Here is a 19,794-nt window from a genome sequence, read left to right as displayed (position 1 = left end):
AAACGATGCATTTAAGATATAGGCTAACACCATTTATAGTATAACCAGTGATCAAATAGGAAATTTCAAATGATTTCTTTTTGTGTTTTTTGTCAGCACCTTCCAACGTAACATTTGGTGATAATTAAAATGGATGACATGTTATTTTTTAATTAAACTGGTGGTTTTTCCTCATCCATCATTGACTGACTGAATTGGCTAAGCTAGACTAAGCTCTATTTAGCTTTCAGGCTAATGTTAGCTGTTGTTACCTTACTAGCCTACATTAGCCAAATTTAGCTCACTCTTATGTTAGCTATAAATAGCTTGTAGTTTATTACTACAGTTTCAATGCTGTTAGCTCAGTAGCCAGTGTTAGTTGCTATTACGATTGCTATCTAATGTTAGCTGATTTTTACTTTACAGGGTGGGGAAGCAAAATTTACAATATTCTGAGGCAGGGATTGAAAGACAGTGTATGACCAATTAGTTTATTGAAAGTCATGAGAATTTATTTGCCACAAGAAAATTGACATAATAGAAAATGTTTTTATTCTATGTGTCCTCCTTCTTTCTCAATAACTGCCTTCACACAATTCCTGAAACTTGCGCAAGTGTTCCTCAAATATTCGGGTGACAACTTCTCCCATTCTTCTTTAATAGTATCTTCCAGACTTTCTCGTAATAGTTTTGCTCATAGTCATTCTCTTCTTTACATTATAAACAGTCTTTATGGACACCCCAACTATTTTTGAAATCTCCTTTGGTGTGACGAGTGCATTCAGCAAATCACACACTCTTTGACGTTTGCTTTCCTGATTACTCATATGGGCAAAAGTTTCTGAAAAGGTATGGATAATAGTGTTAGGTATGATTATGACATCAATATATGTTTGGTTTCAAAACAATTGACGTAGTGCCTGCTGAGAAAAAACAACTAAATGTTAATTGTAAATTTTGCTTCCCCACTCTGTACTAGCCTACATTAGCCAAATTTAGCTCACTCCCTAATGTTAGCCAATGAACTTGCACCTGCTTTTACTTCACTAGTCAATGTTAGTTGTTGTTAGCACGCTAGTCAGTGTTAGCTGCTGTTGTCATACTAGCCTACATTAGCCAAATTTAGTTCACTCCACAATGTTAGCCAATGAAATACCTCACTAATCAATGTTTTCATAATCTATGTGGACGGCCCTTAAGATTGGCCACTTTAAAGGGTCAATATGTAAAATTTATATGCATTTGTTTACCACTTTGTCTCGGAGTGTGTGTGGTGCTGAGGGGCATTTGTTGGTTATGTTAATCCTATACACAGAAATCTAGTGTTCACGTTTCTATCATTGATGTAGGGGAATGATGTTGCAACTCCAGTACAAAACAGACTCCAAAACAAACTTCACATGAACACAAACTAGAAATTAATCTTGTGTCTTAAACCTTAAGTGGCATTATTTTCTCCAGATTATTTTTTAAAATTGCAATTAACAATAAATTATCTTGTATCTGGAAAACAAAAAAATCCTCCTGAATGTAAAAGTTTGTTTTGTAGAAATGGTGGTACATCTAGCCCTATTATTTAGTTTGAGGAAACCCAATTTACTCTGACTTTAAGGCAAATTAGTTTACTTAAGAAGTCGTAAACATCTTCAAGCAACAGATGCATTTAGACATCAGTCTATTAGTCAGATCTGCCTTAGTCAAAACCTATCGTTGTGACATTGGCCCCTGGTTAGTAAGATGTCAGATAAACATCCAGAGGTGTAGACCTTGCTGTAATGAGCTACAAGGTCATGTTGTGGCACCACAGTGTCCAGTCGAATTATTTAATATGAAACAAAAACAGAAGAAACTAACAGGGGGATCAACATGATCTCCCTGTCTAATTAACCGCTGGTTTGTGTTTTGTTTATGTAGTTTTTTAAAGTCTCTTTTTAATGAATCGTGCTACTGTTTTCTGCCTCATTGTTTTGTGTACACTTAAAAACAGAAATTAGACTCGCTCACATTCATGCTTCCAGCTTTCAAATTATTGCTTCATCAAACGACTAAAGTAGAACACTGTGCAGAGTGCTAAAAATACTTACAACAATTGTAATCCCCAGTAGCTAATGGTATTTTTATTCCTTAGGTTGGTTGTAAATTGTTCTGTCTTCATTTCGTTTATGCGTATTGTCTCTACAAAGTGACATTGGCTTATTTTGCCCTGGAGAGGAAGCCACAGATTCCCTCATGCTTCAGCTGAACACTGGTAGCTGATGTATAATTTATGCTCATAATGAACAGCTTTTAACATATTCTATATCTTAATACAACTTGTTTTTTCCCCCATGGTCTCCGTCATTAAACTTGCATAGTGATAGCTTTCTAATTGGTGCTGGAAATCTAAGTGGCACATACTGTATTTGTGTGTGTCCCTGTTCCCTTGGCTTGGAGTCCCTGAGCTTGTTAATGATGTGAAGAGAGGGACCCCTCTATGTCGTCTGTGTACAGAGGACTGTTTGAGCCCCTGCTGCAGCCATCACCCGTGGCATTTCAACAGAAACTTTGTGTTGTGGGAGAAGTGGCAGGGTGAGGATTTTTAGAAAAGCCTGAAGGGCAGTCAATGCATTTTTAAAAAGGCACAGAAAGACGTTGACACTCGTGGAAATGGCAACTGTTCTATATGTTGAATCATGTAGCCTCCATTTGAGAGTATTGACTGAAGATAATTATTTAAAGGCGTCACCTTGAACTAAGATTGCATGTTAGGTGGAAATTTACATCTAAATTGCTCCTGGACCACACCTTGTCCCTCTTCATTTTGCTAGACTGGATTGTCCAGCAGGACACAAAACTGGACTAATTAACCAATTAGAGACTGAGGGAAAGGTGTTCTCTGTGCCCGATAGCTATTAGGCTCAAGGAAGGTGAAATGAAACAAGCTCAGAACAAAACTGCATGACAAGGAATAATAAAAAACAGGGGAATAGGAGGAGAGTTGAGCCTAAAGCAAAGAGGAGTAGTAGGAGGTGTATTCCCAAGTGATCTGTCAGTCAGAAAGAAGTCTTTATCTAGGTAGTGTGATTTTATTATTTGTGAAACTCTATGGGGGATCACTTTCCTGCTGAATTCTTCACTTTATTCCTCACCACTGTGAAACTTCTGTAATGAAACACATTTATCATCTGTAAAAAAAAAAATAAAAAAAATAAAAAAAAACGCCAAACGTGCAGATGAAACTGCCTGTTTTGCCAGAAATAATTGCTAAAGCCCTGTCTGTTTCACTGCCAGGCACGCTCACCTCACCTATGCTGCTATTGACAGCTTAATAATTTTACCTCTGCAGTCTGAAATTAAGTTGATCTTATCTGCCAGGAGTCCTTTGTCTGTATTGATTTGAGATATTAAGCCTGTCAGTATGCATACAAAAGGTGTAGTGTGACAGTTTTATTGCCGCCTCACTCATTAGACGGCGCACCTCAGTCCTGATGGGAGTCAGGAGTAAGCAGGGACAGAGTGGAAGCTGTTCTCCGTTTGATTCCCCCCAGTACTTATTAATTATCACTACTGTCACTCTGTTGCGTCTCTCTTGCTAGTGTAACTTGGCTTCACGCCCGCTGTTTCATCTCGCAGTGGGAGCTCTGTTTCTGAAGGCCTATTGTTTAAAGATCTCAAACAGACAAACCCTCAAACCAATAGAGATTTTCATTCATATTAAGATAAACCCTCCATCTTGACAAAAGCCTCTCCGCTGGCTTTGACACACTCATTATCAAGACTTGCCCGAAATATATTTATTATTTCTCTACTCTCACAATCCAAGACCTCCTTCCAAATTAATCTGTACGTTTCCGTCTCTTTATCCTCACTCCGGAGCAGCAGCTGAAGCAGGCGGACTCCCCTGACATTTGTTTACCACGCCATCAATCAGACCCTTGTCACCAATGCTTCTCAGCCTCACAATTCCTGCAGACAAGACCTTGGCACAGTTTGGCACGTTACCGCTGCAGCCTCCGCCGAAGCTTTCAACATCCGCATGGGACAGAGACAGGGGAAGCACATAGGAGAGGGATTTTCACAGGAACTCCTCTTTGTATTAAAACATCACACAGTTGTGTCCTATTTATGTCTGTGATGCCTGTATGCATCATTTTGGGGAGTGACTTGGGAATAAAATGGAAATTTATAGCTTGCATGTAAAAAGTGCACATTGCTGTGGGCATTTCTTTCTCTGTAGAGATATTTTTGACAGGATTCTTTTAGTTGTATCTGAAATGTGTGTTGTCTCCAGTGTTGTGAGAGATTGAACTATAATATCTTTTTTTGACTTTGAAAAATTTATACCATCTCTAGCTCAACTGTGACATTACAATAGTAAATTTTCAGACTAGAGAGTAGACATTCATGTAATAAAACAAGAAAGCCCATCTCTTTGAAAACGATGGCCTTCAGTGCATCCTCACACAAAAACTGCAGTTCATTCACTGCTGAAGCGGAGGTATGTTTGCATTCCCTGATCAGATGAAATTCTCGCTGCATAGCCTTTATCTTCCTCCTCATAGGGATTTTTCAAATTGAATTAATTTCTTCTGGGCCGTGATTCTTTGATCTGCTTGTGTACTGCAACATCGGCCAGTGAAACATCCCTGTCACCTTAGTTTTGCTTTCTCCGGCGTATGCCTGCACCTTTCAAAAGAACCCTGGGAATCCAATTATTTCTCATCTGTGTAAACAACCTTTAGTGTCAGTGGCCAGTTGCTGAAATGTTGTTTCCTAACCTTCAGCCTTACTCATGGCTGGTTTTTATGTCGTACATAGTGAAGCATGCTGAAACCTGTGTTTGTTTGCCTGTGTGGTACTCTGCTTCTGGTGCTATAAAAAAAAAAAAAAGAAAAGAAAAAAGGAAACTTTTTTCGATCCCTGGTGTGAAAAACGTAGCCTCCAGTGGTGGAAAAGTTTCTCTTGACTAAATTGATCTCTGAGGAAAACAGCATGCCTTGCTTGAATGTGCATCAAAATGTCAACTATATATATATATATATATATATATATATATATATATATATATATATATATATATATATATATATATATATATACAGTATATATACAGTATATATACAGTATATATATATATATATATATATATATATATATATATATATATATATATATATGTAGTTTATTTTTTATTTCCTCTCAGCTGGTATGTAAAGATCATAAACTCATTAAGGCTACAGATCCTGCTAGTTTTTTGTATCATTTAGAAGGTGCTGCTGAATCTTTTGTGAAGATGAAACAGGCTTCTCTGTGCAAAATCTTATGACTGTGGCTCTGCTGCTTTCCCCCGCTTGCTCATCCACTCTTCTGTCCTTTTTCTGTTGAATTCCTGCAGGTTCGGATCTGCAGGTTTGCCAAACCAAAGGCCCAACCTGCTGTTCCAGGAAGATGGAAGAGCGGTATCAGGTGGCTGCACGCAGTAACATGGAGTCTGGTCTGCAGGTTGTCAGCGCTCAACTCAAACGTCTCATCATCCAGAACGCCGCCATATTTCAAGGTAAGCACTGAGTACAGTTTGTCCCGACCTCTTTCAAGGAGATGAAAGACTTAAAAAATTGGCACATGGGAAAAATATCAGAATTGTAATTTTAAACTGATAATTGAAGTCCTCAAATAAAGACAGCCAGTATCTATTTTCTTGGCTACACTTCCCTGATCACGTCAGCAGCTAACTCCTCCAGACAGTGAGTCACGTATAAATAAAGCAGAAACATAATGCATGTAGACAGGGATGGGACGTTCAGCGGCTGTTCTACTAAATATCAGAATGGCAAAGACGTGTGGTTTAAGTGACTTTGGATGTAGTGCAGTTGTCGGGTGCCAGACATGTTCCAGAAACTGACAGCCTCCTGAGATCATGGTGCACTGCAGCGATGACGGTTATTCACCAAATGGAATCAGCAGAGGTGCTAGAACAGCGTTCCACTAGTGAGAGTCAAAGGACAGTGACTAGTACGGCTGGTTTAGACTAACACATGGACTAAAGGAATATATATGGAAAAAAACAAACAAAACAACATTGTAAAAGTGATCTGGAAAATTGTCAACTCACTGAGATATGCTCTGCTGTCAGCTGAAAAACAAGAACATAAGGCTAAATCCAGGTGACTGCTGAAAGTGAGTGATTGAATTCCTAACTACTTTAACAACTGAGGAAGCAGATGTTGAAAAACTCAGCAGGAACTTTCTGACTATGAAATCAGCATGTCCTTGCCGAATTACTGCTCTGAAACAGAAGCAACTCTCAAGGCAAAATAAAATCCAAACTGTTACTTTTGGGAGTATATGTTGAATGTTAATGTCAGCCGGTAAGTGTTCTCCTGACACTTGTTGCCTTATTAGTTTTTGCAACAGCAGCTTCTTCCTTTTTCCTTTTTCTTGAAGAGTCTGCATTTTTATGAAGTTATAGTGTTTCTGAAACCATACAGTTATTCACCACTCTCTACTAGAGGGATCACAGCCACTAGAAATGAAATAAGGGTTTTTGGCTGAATTTAGCGAAATATATGACCGAAAGAACCAATGTATTTATTGATAATGTGTAACATTCACATGTGTTTGTGTGTTTCTGTGACGTTTATGCTGTGCTGGGAGCTGGTTGTATGTAGATAATGGTGTACTCAAAGTCTAAGTTGACAGGATCTAGTGTTGTACAGAGAAACACTATAGAGGAAAGATATGATTATGGACAGTGATAAAGGTGATTACAATGTGTACGTTAAACAAATGTCATATATGCAAGTATTTATCACTTTCGAACAATTCTGGAATATTTTGTATGTGATGCAAAGCACGTTTGTGATAAGTAGCTATGTTAATCTTCTTAAAACCTAAAACTTTCCTAAAAGTTAGTTGACTTATTATGTACAATGACATGTTTTCTCTTGCTTTCTCACAAGGCCTAGTCTGACTTAGCTGACTAATGTTAGCTAATTTGGCAAAGTACAGAATGTTCTGTTGTGTTGCTGACACATGTACTGCTTTTCCACTGTTGGTATCAGCTTGACTCACCCTGACTCCACGTTTTACCTGCAGTGTGAGAGTCTAGACCACAAGATGCTATCAGATACTACAGGGTGTCCATAAAGCTGAGCAAATCAAATGTTTTGTTTTCTAAGGATGCTGGTAATGTTGTCTTATTTCATTCTCCTGCAGGTCTCTTGCATGATAAACCTGTTGAGTTCTGTTATGTTATATATGTTACAATGTAACACATTTATTACAAAAGCAAATTAATAGACAAATCTATGGAAATTAATACAAAATTAAAAGAAGATATTGAAGGTTTTTTTTGCCTCATTTAATGCACCTCTATGTGGACACCATTAATTGCACAAAGCACGTCTAGATGGTACTGGATTTCTTGCCATGTTGGCTGTAGCATAGACTCATCAATGGTATCAATGACATTAGTGATCTTTAAGTTCATGTCGTTGATGTCCCGTAACTTTGTTCAAAACATGATATCTTTAATGTAACTCCATAGAAAGAAATCCAGGGGAGTGATATCTGGTGAACGAGGTGTTCATATGGTTGGTTGAAGGTTATCCAGTTGTGGTGACACATATTCAGTCAAAGGTCAAGGTAAACATTTATAGTAACTGATCTCTCGTTGAAGAAAAATGGACCAATGATTCGCTTGCACATGATCCAGCAATGTGATTAAAAACTTTGGTGACAATAGAGTACATAGAACAAATCTGATTAACATATTTCATCAATTGCAATTTGTATTAGAGCTTTTGTGGACAACCTTTATTTCTTGTACCACATTTGCCAAGGTTCCAAGTGAGCCAAAGTGATGTTAGCCATGAGTTAACTATCATGCAGGTCACTGATGGTTGATCTGGAATAGTCACTGCGTCAGAACGTATGTGTGATATCATGTTGTAGTGTCTCTGAAAAAGTCAAAACAAATTCATATAGACTCTCTTGATTGACTTTATTAACTGACTACACATTTGACACTTAAATAAATACATACTTATTCAAAAAAATCTTTATATAAGGTTTCATGCGGGAAATTATGACAGTTTGAAGTTTCATCTTCCTCCATTTTTACGTTGCCATAATGACCAGCTGCACTGAGGCAGTACTGTACCTGCAGTGGACAGCCAACACAGTGGTGGCTAAACTGAGTCAAGCCCTGCCAAGTCAAGGTGAGTTGAACTGAAACCAACAGTGGAAATGATTCAATGGATATGTTACTAGAGCTGGATACAGAACCACCACTGAGACTTGATGCCACCAGTCACCACTTATCTGCAGCCTGAAACCCATGCTCCACTTAGACCACAACGATAAGTGTGAAACTGATGACAGGACAAATACAACTGCAGAAATGTTCGAAAAGGGACTTTTTATTATCAGTTTTTATTACATGGAAGCTTCAAATGTTTTGTATCACCTAAACAACAAAAAAATGGCCTGTGACGTCACTGCAGTGTTCGAGTCTGAGTAGAACATGAAGCTGGGTTTTGTTCTTGTGTCTTTAAAGATGAATGAGGATAGTGATAGTGAGGTATTTACTAAGTTGTTGTCTAGTACTGATGGGAAAAAAAACATACAGAACAAGAGGGTATTTTTCCCAGAGCAGTTTGTTGTTTTGAGGAGTTGGTGCACTAATGAGCAGAGAAAACACTTACAGTCCAGACAGCATTTCACCAGGGAAGCAGCTGATGATAACGCCACTACGGCCCAGAAATACAGAGAAAAACATACACTGTATAGGACTTTTTTCTAAAACTAGGGAGGGACGGGCCAGTTCATATCCCTGCAACTTCTCCTCACAGCAGTCCTGTTTCATCACAAATCTTTGGTCTGATCTGGCCTTTTCTTGTGCTTGTCAGTACATTTTGGGAGGCTCTTTCGCATAATCATCTGTTGGACAAGTTTACATACACGAGTAAACTTTAAGGGTTCAAAAATTCATGGGAAGGAATGCTTCTTGGACCAGAAAAGAGTTTACTCGAGGTGCTCTTTGGAAAAAGGGATTCACAAAGTAGATACCAAACTGGAAGAAAAATCCAAGGCACTCTCTTTAAATATTTAAATGCCGTTATTAACATGGCACGGTCATATCTAGACCTAAAAAACACTTCTATGTGTTTCGGCTTCAAGCCTTCATCAGGAAGTCAAACAAGAGCCTGGAAAGCTGTAGGTTCCTGTATAGTAGGATCTGACCAATAGGAACTTGCCAACTGGGCATGAAGATAATGGCCTGCAGAGGGTGTCCACATGTAAAACGGCCAGCAGATGGTGTCACTGCAGGTCAAAAGGCCATACACAAACAAGAAAACCTCATCAACAGAAATATTTACAAATATACATGTATAAATAGCCGTGCAAAATTTACATATCCCTGTTAATTTAGGATCAAAACAGTGTAAAGTCTTTAAAAACAAGAGACAAGCAATACATTACAGGAAAACAGAAAGGTCCAAAGAGGCCAGGGGGTATAGTGGCTTGGAGTTTAAAAACTCCACAGAAAGCTTCCCGTTGATTCAGTGTCTTTTGTCTGTCTCCCTTTGTCTGTCCTGTCATCCTCCATAAGAAAGGGTTATCGAGCATTTCCAATTTATGTTCGTCTTCCCAAACGCCAATGAGACATTCTATCTCTTTCTTTGTCCAAATTGCTCCTCGACTCATTTTCTCCACTTGCTTATCCAGCAGCTGACGAAAGGTATGAAGCTCATTAAGTTCATTAGCCTACTGTCTGTTTACGTCTGGCAGCGACACTTTTTGGACAGAGCCACTCTGCTTTATGGTAATGTTTGCGACATCGCAGTGTATCGTACTCAGAGCGATAGAGAAAACTGTAGGTGTCTGTTTCTATCACTGTGGTCATGTTCACACTGTAAACGAACTGCTCTGTGGAGTAACCGCAACCGAGCTGAGACCACCTCTTCCAAGTGGTCTCAGCTCAGTTGTTTTGTTCTGGAACGGAGCACGATTACTGCTTTCACATATGCCCAATCGGACCGAGCCAAAGACTAGTTCCAGAACAACGGCTCCAATCGATCCAGGTGTGAAAACACCATCAGAAAACACTCCAACCAACAAACTCTCCTTTTGCTCTGCAGCCACATTAGCAACAGCTGTTGTGAAGTACCCCTTTCACATTTAATGTTGGGCTTTTGTTATCAGGCTACACATGCCTTTTGAATGCGGCGCAGCAGCTCTGTTTATTGTCTCTGGGTTTTCTTGGAGGGATATGTAGACAGACTCGCAGGGACAACTTTTTAAAGAGCACATACTCATGGGTTGTGAAACGCAGCACCATCCTGACATGCCAATTAAAACTTGAGGTTTAATGGGGACCATGGGGTTTTCTTGACTTGGTTGTTACACACTAACTATGTTAGAGACTGCTGCTGTGGTTTGACTGCACTTTCCTAGAAGGGGTTCAATACTAATTGCTTTAGCATAGGGCTTGAGAGAACTCCCCAAACAGCCCCTGGACTGAAATCCTTTTAACATCCGGGTCTTATCTTTTTCCTTCTACTTCATTTTCATCCTTTCTCTCTCTCTCTCTCTTTCTCTTTTGCTGTCATCCTCTGTTTTCTTCCTCACTGTCTTGCTCAATCTTCTTGACTTTTCTCTCTCCTTCTGTCTTTCTCTGTGTCTGGCTCTTCCTCTTCTTGTGCTACTGTTGGGAATTGAGTGCATGCCTTGTTTGCAATCTTCTTGTGCTGCTCTCTGTCTCTTCTCTTCAGTGTTCACTTGTGCTAGAGATCAAAGGGCTTCCCCTCTCCATTCGTCTATCTCACATCTCTGAGTGCTCTCCCTATCCCTGCACCGCCACACCCCCCACCCCCCTTCTAGCTCCACCTGCCACGCTCTGCTTTCCCAAGCCTCCGACTACACTAGAGATTTTCACTCTTTTGAAGTCAACTTTTCCAAATAATAGATAAAGTAATGGCTCCGTCTATCTTTGTCTTTTAAGCAGTCAGATGACAGGGGGCTTTAACATTAGCGCTCTCTCCAAGATCAACACTAGGAAATAGGTAAAGGCATTAAGAATTTCTAATGATGCGTTGCTTTTGTGCAGAATGTCTCATATGCTATCTAATGAGCCTTAGCTGATCTCTTTATAGTATACCAGGGAAAGATGTAATGGATAAACTGCAGCATCCACTCTGATATTTGACAGACTCTTGGATTTCATTTTGATTCACATTAGTGAGATCATAACTGCATTTTCCCCCTCGTGCTGCGATCGCCTCGCTCTGAATGGCCCTACATTGTCAATTTAGCCCAAAATGAGAGTCTGTAAACCTGCGCAGGATGCTCATCTTTAAATCTAATCTTTCAAAATGAGAAGCTGATCTTGTACATGCTGAGAATTTAATTAGCTAAATAAATTATGAAGTCCAATATATCTGAGGAGTGTATTAGTTTGTGATGCCGCACATCATTTAGCAGCCCAGAGATAACTTGATACTGATTTTTATAGCAAGTTTCTGAGTCACTGCCGAGGGAAGAGGACAATACTGAAGTCTGATAAAGAACACTGGTTTCTGCTGCACAATAGTCTCTTTTTGAAGGGCTCTTTAAATGTGTGGCTTGTAGTTTACTGACTGGATTTTAGTTGAAACTGAAACACACTACAGCATTTGTTGTGTGTTCAAAAAAGTTTAACAGTGATGTCAAACTATTAGCATTAAAAGTATTAACATATTAAACAAGAAAACCAAGGTGTATTTTACACAGGTCTTGATGCTCTAAAGATTTAACTCCAGAGAGGAGTAATGATCTATGGAGCTAAATTTTTAAATAAAAAGATTGATGTATGGCAAGTACATTTTATTATGACACCCTGCATCACCCTTTGAGGGGTTTCTTTCATAATAACTGGCTCACAGTACATTATTTCACTTATCATAACGTCCTGGGGCCTCATGGAAGCCAAAATTCTGCGGGTCACAGGTAGAATAGAGTTCAAAATACAATATTTTGTTTATAACCTGTTAAGTCCAGGTTCATTTTCTTCCAGAGGGAATCATTTCAACGTAAGACAAAACAACTGGTTAGCCCGTATCAGAATCTTCATTCATGTAAAACCAAGTTATGATCCAGAAAAGAGCAAAGGTACGATAAAATTCAGGATCGTTGCTTCATAGTGAAATGTTTATTTTTGCTCTTCTTTGGCTTGTTCAGTGAGTTATAGTGGTAAAGAAATAATAGGCCTGCTTGTACCACTGAATCTGTTAAGTGTTAACTTAGTGCTCTAAAGTTTGTCACATTGGTCTGTTGTTTTACTCAATTATTTGTGAGATATGCTTGTCTTGGACTTTTAGCTTGTTTTAGATATTTGTCTATTTAAGTGCTTGTTGTTTGGATTGTGTTCTTTTTTCTGACAATTGGTTATGTTGAGTTTTAAGCTGACATTCCTCTACTCATGTGGATGTATAGAATGTAGTGTCATAGCATTACCATGGTAACACAGTGGTTGCCTCAGGTACCGGGGGCAACTGGGCTTAAGTGGCTGCCATTACTGTAGCATCCTTTATGCCACACAATACTTATGGAGTGGCACTGTAAATGTCACAACATTTTTTCACCAAGATCTTGAATTGACGATGTGAGAGCCGGATCCCTACGTTACATCTTCTCCATCACATCCCACAGATTCCCAATGAGTTTCAGGTCTGGACTCTGTGGAGGTCAATCCATGAGTTAAAATGCTCCCATAACCACTCTTTCACAATTTGAGCCTGATGGATCCTGGTGTTGTCCACTCTTTATGCTCTCTATCAAACTGATGGTTGTTTAAGAAATGAAAAGCTACTCTCTTAAAGAACTGTCTGTATCTGAAACATATCAATCACTGCAGTAATTATTCAATGGAAGGATCTGATCTACTGTATTTGCCATGTTAAATCCAGATGGGGCTGGTTTTTTTGGCCAGGGTGTGTATATACAGGTAAGAAATTCATATTTTCCACTGATGCCTCAACTTGGCTTGACTTGACTCAGTTTTGGCACTGGCGTGTTGCATTTGAACTGCAGGTATAGTACTACCTCAGCATGGCTGGTTATGTTGCTATGACAATAGAGGACAAACTGTTGTGATGTCTTCAGCATGACTGCAGTTACAAACAACGCAACAATGGTGTGATGGTGAAACTATAATTTCCAAAATAAAATGACAAAATAAGGGTTTTTCATGCAAGAGTGTATTTGGTGACAGTGAATGGTTGTTCGTCTGTACATATTGATACATCCAGGGTGTACCCCACCGTCCCACATTAATAGCTTGGATAGGCTCCAGCAGCCCTGTAACCCACTAGAAAATGAGCAAATGAAAAAAATGAATAAATGAACAAATATACTGGTTTAGACTCAATTCTGTGGTCAAATCGAATGTTCAACAAACACTAACAAATAAATAATGCTGTCTGTTGGTATGGAGGGCTGTCAGTGTCTGACAGAACTAAAATGAGGCTGAGTTTCAAGCTGAGCTGTGGTGTTTGAGACATGTTTACCAGTTTGGTGGGGTCTTACTGAGAAAGATGGTATTGAATTCTTTGTAATCTGAAGGCATGAAATGTCAGCTAAAATGTATGACAGCAGTTCACTGCAAGTCCCACAACTTTATGGAGATAGAAGAAGAAGAGGAAGAAGAAGAAGAAGAAGAAGAAGAAGAAGAAGAAGAAGAAGAAGAAGAAGAAGAAGAAGAAGAAGAAGAAGAAGAAGAAGAAGAAGAAGAAGAAGAAGAAGAAGAAGAAGAAGAATGCCTTTATTTGTCCCTCACTGGGGACATTCTATTCCAACACACAAATACATATACACATGCACAAACAGGACCAATATGTATGCACTTAATGTGTACAAAGGTGTCCACGTGGTGGAGGTTTGGTGCCTTGCTCAAGGGCACCTCGGCATTGCCCAAGTGATGAACTGGGACCTCTCCAGCTACCAGCACTATTTTGAGTTTTCTTGAATGCTATTATTGATTCATTAGTTGATGTTTTTTTTAATTAACTGAGTAACCATTTTAACCAAACTAAGCTGCAGTTTTTCCAATATTTATCCAACAGTCCAAAATTACATGTAATGTTTTATGTCTACTCTGCATATACGCTTTCCCATAAGTGGAATATCTATCTATCTATCTATCTATCTATCTATCTATCTATCTATCTATCTATCTATCTATCTATCTATCTATCTATCTATCTATCTATCTATCTATCTATCTATCTATCTATCTATCTATCTATCTATCTATCTATCTATTGTTACCTCTTATGAAATGACTGGGACAATGTGTTTTATTCTTGATAGATAAATTATAACTGGGACTCAACATGTGATCTTTGCACCCGGTTAAAGGTCATTACTGATGTGTATAAATAGGCATAAATAGAGGAATATGTCTGAAAACAAAATTATTCCAACTTTATGGGCAACAGTGAAGATGGAACTAGGAAATGTCAGTTTTGTACAAAATATGTAACATTTACAGGTTAATTTAATAGTTGATTTTCGGCTTCAGCAGTACATCTAGACTAATTATGGAGTTAAAAATGTGTGATGTGAGGTGTGTGGGAAACCGCAGCTCTTTAGGGCTTTTTAGGTCTCAAAACAATGTCTTTACACAGTAGCTCAGCTCACAGGCACAGATACAATCTTTTAGATACAGTTGAGATGTGAATAAATCTTTTACATCTCACATCCTGAATTCCCCTCTTCCTCTACGTACTGGTTCCCATGAGAGCACCAATAGGGATCGGAGCTGAGAACTGGCTCCAAATTGGATGCAGAATCAGAATCGTATGCCGTTGAGGTTATCAGTTCCTTTTATTGATGCCAGTATGTTTCTGACCAAAGAAACTATGATGAGGTGATATGAGGCAGAACTATCCCCCTGGTCATGAAATGGAAAAAAATAGTGTCTAAGTACGGACAGCAGTCAGGTAAACTCTACTGAACTCAGTCTCTCAAAAGTGATGTTTTCTCTTATTCTTGTAAACAGGGAAAAGGGTGACAGGCAGCTATTATTTTCTCTAAGGCGTTTGAGTGTCACTTTAGATGTTTTTCGTTCTTTTGACATTGCTACTCTTCTGTGTCATTCATCTGTGCTAACAATTACTGTACAAACAGCATCAAATCACTGTGCCATCAATAACAATGAAGTTACCTATACACAGCCTCCATAATAATAAGAAAAACGAGTTAATTAGTGATGTCCCTCCATCCCATCAGTACTTTTTGAATTTATTGTGCATCTATGACCAAGGTTAATACTAAATGCACTGTAAGCACGAGTTGCTTTACACCAAAAATGGCTGAAAGTTTCATAATATGTATGAATTTGTTGCAAATTTTCCTTCATCTGTTGACTCCCTAAATGAGTTGAATACAAAATGAAACACAAGTGGTGCCACGCACCACTAACCCCATGCCTTGCATATATTGTAGCTTATTTTGGCATTGGTCCAGCTGATGTCATCATGTCTATGCGTGTTTATGCAGCATAGACAAATTTCAGCCATTATAAGTAAATGGAAAAAAAAAGATTTTAAAAATTCATTAAAAATTTGAAGTTTGACCTACTGTTCCCAAAATATTATCACATCTATTCTGCGTCACTGGCAATCTATAACCCAGTTTGGTGTGAATTCAACCAATAGTTTTGCTGCAAAAGTGTTAACAACAAAACAAAGAAACAAACCAAACCAAAAACAATACCCCTTGCCTCCCCTTTGGGGGGGCAGGGTAATAAATGACCCTTTTGGAAAAACTGAAAACAGCTATTTTTAAAATTTAAAGCAACATCATAAAATGAGAACTTTCTGAAAGTTGTGGAAGGGCCAAACACTACGGTGGCCCAGAGGTGCAACAGGCCAAAAAATTATCCACTAGACGAAAAAAATTATCTACTACAAGAAAAAAAAAAAGAGAACAGCCTAAAAAAATTATCCACTAGATGAAAAAAATTATCTACTACAAGAAAAAAAAGAGAACAGCCCCAAAAAATTATCCACTATAAGAAAAAAAAGAGAACAGCCTAAAAAAATTATCCACTAGATGAAAAAAATTATCTACTACAAGAAAAAAAAGAGAACAGCCTAAAAAAATTATCCACTAGATGAAAAAAATTATCTACTACAAGAAAAAAACAGAGAACAGCCCCCCAAAAAAATTATCCACTAAGAAAAAAAAGAGAAAACAGCCTAAAATAAATTATCCACTAGATGAAAAAAAAAAATCCCCTATAAGAAAAAAAAGAGACCAGCCAAAAAAATTATCCACTAAAAGAAAAAAAAAGAGAACAGGCAAAAAAAATTATCTACTAGCCCAAAAAATTATTCACTATAAGAAAAAAAAAAGAACAGGTGAAAAAATGTATCTACTATGAGAAAAAAAAGAGAGCAGCCCAAAAAAATATCCACTATAAGAAAAAAAAACCATCACCCACCTTTTCAATTACGGGGGCGCTGTTTACCCGAAAGGTGCCTTGCTTTAAAATTAAGGCCACCACAAAAAATAAAAGGATAGGCTGAAAAATGTTAAGGCTTTCGGCTAATGTGGCTAATGCTAAGGAAGTACCCCACCGGAAGTGGAGGTCGTGCGCTAAAAAATAAAGTTATTTTAAAACATAGGTATTTCCATTAATATAGTTTGCAAAGCAGTTAAATGATTAAATACGGTTCCAGTGTCTGCTCAAGGTTAGGCATGGGCGTTAAATGGTTAAGGTTAGGGTTAGGGTATGGTTGGGGTTAGTTTTCAGTGGTAAATGGCCCTTGTGTGCACTGTGTGAAGGTTCGTTGCTAAGCTAATGCTAACGCGAAAAGTTGACGGCAACTTTGTGTTATTTTATTTTGAGAGGAGGAGAAGAGGAGCTTCCTGTGGAGCTCCACTATCATGGCATTGCCCATTTGTTTGCAGGTAGACCTCTCCTCCTCAACTCAAACGGAGTGTCTTTACTAATACTAGATCAAGAAGGACATTTTGTGGAGATAAAGATGTGTGCCGTGGTACCGCAGTGCCTCGGCACCTGGCAACGAGCTGAGCTGTGGTACCGAGCCATGGTACGCGGTGCCGTGCTGGGGTACCTGGCACCGAGCCGTGGTACCGCGGTACGTCGCGGCACCAGCCGAGGTACCACGGCACCTCGCGGCATCAACCGTGGTGCCGCACCAGCCGAGGTGCCACGGTACCTCACGGCACCAGCCGAGGTGCCACGGCACCAGGTGTCGGTGCCGCAATATGCACTTGCTGTCTCTCAACAAATGGGCGATGCCATGATAGTGGAGCTCCACAGGAAGCTCCTCTTCTCCTCCTCTCAAAATAAAATAATTTTAGAACTTCTTGTAGCGAATATTCATCAAAAATGATATTGAATGTCAGGCAGTTGAACAATTCAACACCGTAATCACACAATTGTTTACTCGCACTGGTAGTTCACAAAGTTGCCGTCAACTTTTCGCGTTAGCATTAGCTTAGCAACGAACCTTCACACAGTGCACACAAGGGCCATTTACCACTGAAAACTAACCCCAACCATACCCTAACCCTAACCTTAACCATTTAACGCCCATGCCTAACCTTGAGCAGACACTGGAACCGTATTTAATCATTTAACTGCTTTGCAAACTATATTAATGGAAATATCTATATTTTAAAATAACTTTATTTTTTAGCGCACGACCTCCACTTCCGGTGGGGTACTTCCTTAGCATTAGCCACATTAGCCGAAAGCCTTAACATTTTTCAGCCTATCCTTTTATTTTTTGTGGTGGCCTTAATTTTAAAGCAAGGCACCTTTCGGGTAACAGCGCCCCCGTAATTGAAAAGGTGGATGATGTTTTTTTTTTCTTATAGTGGATATTTTTTTTGGACTGCTCTCTTTTTTTCTCATAGTAGATAATTTTTTTCACCTGTTCTCTTTTTTTTCTTATAGTGAATAATTTTTTGGACTAGTGGATAATTTTATTTGCCTGTTCTCTTTTTTTTTCTTTTAGTGGATAATTTTTTTGGCTGGTCTCTTTTCTTTCTTATAGGGGATTTTTTTTTTTTTCATCTAGTGGATAATTTTTTTTTGGGCTGTTCTCTTTTTTTTCTTATAGTGGATAATTTTTTTAGGCTGTTCTCTTTTTTTCTTGCAGTAGATAATTTTTTTGTCTAGTGGATAATTTTTTTAGGCTGTTCTCTTTTTTTTTTCCTTATAGTGGATAATTTTTTTGGTCTGTTTTTCTCTTTTTTTTTTCTTATAGTAGATAATTTTTTTCATCTCGTGGATAATTTTTTTAGGCTGTTCTCTTTTTTTTCTTGTAGTAGATAATTTCTTTCATCTAGTGGATAATTTTTTTAGGCTGTTCTCTTTTTTTTTCTTGTAGTAGATAATTTTTTTCGTCTAGTGGATAATTTTTTGGCCTGTTGCACCTCTGGGCTACCGTAAAACACTGATGGAGGACAAATTAACATTGGATCCATTAAAATTTTCTGTTTTACACCTTTTGTAATGTAGTAAAGACTGCAGTGGTTAAACTGCTTCTTAAACAATAGAAACCTCTCAGTTTTTAGTAATATAGATCTTCTAGGGCTTCCCTTTTTAGAGGAAAATGTTTTGATATGCTTAATACTTTTATTTAAAACAGCAACATTCTTTCCATCCAACACAGCACAGAGGCAGGGCTGGATAAAGTGGTGAATGCTATGAGTGTGTACAATGACTCAATTAAGCTGTCAGTCATTGTTGCTGGAAGTCAGTGCAGCCTGTTGATAGTTTAATGCATCATCTGTTAGACATGTATGAATGTCACAGAGACAAGACAGAAACCATAATGTTTTAGGGAAAAGCTAATGCCTGCTTTTAATACCCTCTAGGTTTTGACTGTGATGCCCTCCTGGATAAGATAAGATAAGATAAGATAAGATAAGATAAGATATGATAGGGTTAAAAGTAGTAAAAGTAGCAACATGCAGTATAATGGACAAATAAACCCTTAACAGTTAAAAGCTATTGCACCTGATCTGGGGACAATAAGTCATTAAGAACACTATATCAAGATATTATATTGTTTTATATGTTCTATTTTCTAAAATTTAGTTTTAAGACTTCTTTTTAATATTATCAGCCCTGTAATGAATTGGTGAAATGTCCAGGGTGCAGGACCCCGCCTTTAACCAACCCTCTCAATGACCAAGTGGTTCAGAAAATGAATGAATGGACTTTATTTTAATGGTGGTTCTAAAGGTTCAGTTTGTAATATCTAAAGACATTTACTGCCTTACATCTCCCATTAGAGTCAGAGTTTGGTTTGTCCATCCTAGGCTGTGAAGCTGATACTCACTCTGGTTCACACATACGTAGTAAAATTGTAGAAAAAAAGGGAACGTGGTGGTTAAATGTGGTGGACTCAGTGAACAGTTCTTCTTTTGTAGATAGAGTATAAATGGCTCTTTTAAAGTAAGGAATACACAGTGGCTCTAATTTTCATGTTATTATACACTACTGAAAATATAATTATGAATATCGTATCCTTCTAAATCCCTTTAATCTCACAGACTGGACCTTTAGGTTTTGCCAAATTCTGCTTTAATTTACCTCTTTTTTTGTGCTGTTGTAACATTGCTCTGTGAAACACTTTGGGTTGTGCGTTTGTATGAAAGGTGCTGTTTAAATAAAGTTTAGCCAAGTTGATGCCATTATACTGCACATCTTGTGTCGGTCCCTGCTCTCTTCACCCATCATCCCTGTCCATATCTCCTGTATAATAAACGGAGCAGAAACTCATTCACACAGCCATCTTTTGGCATTTTGAG

General features: G+C 38.3%; 1 protein-coding gene across 1 annotated transcript in view; it reads left to right on the top strand.

Annotated features, from left to right (window-relative positions):
• gpc3 (glypican 3) overlaps window positions 1-19,794 on the top strand; it is a 148,649-nt gene that overhangs the window by 8,775 nt on the left and 120,080 nt on the right. Inside the window, exon 2 of the mRNA XM_030146194.1 lies at window positions 5,354-5,515. Within this exon, the coding sequence (XP_030002054.1) occupies window positions 5,354-5,515 (162 nt within the window). The remainder of the gene's footprint in view (window positions 1-5,353; window positions 5,516-19,794) is intronic.

The sequence above is a fragment of the Sphaeramia orbicularis genome, chromosome 10, assembly GCF_902148855.1.
Source record: "Sphaeramia orbicularis chromosome 10, fSphaOr1.1, whole genome shotgun sequence".
In the NCBI taxonomy this organism is placed as follows: Eukaryota; Metazoa; Chordata; class Actinopteri; order Kurtiformes; family Apogonidae; genus Sphaeramia; species Sphaeramia orbicularis.
This window is presented reverse-complemented; position numbering and strand designations above follow the sequence as displayed.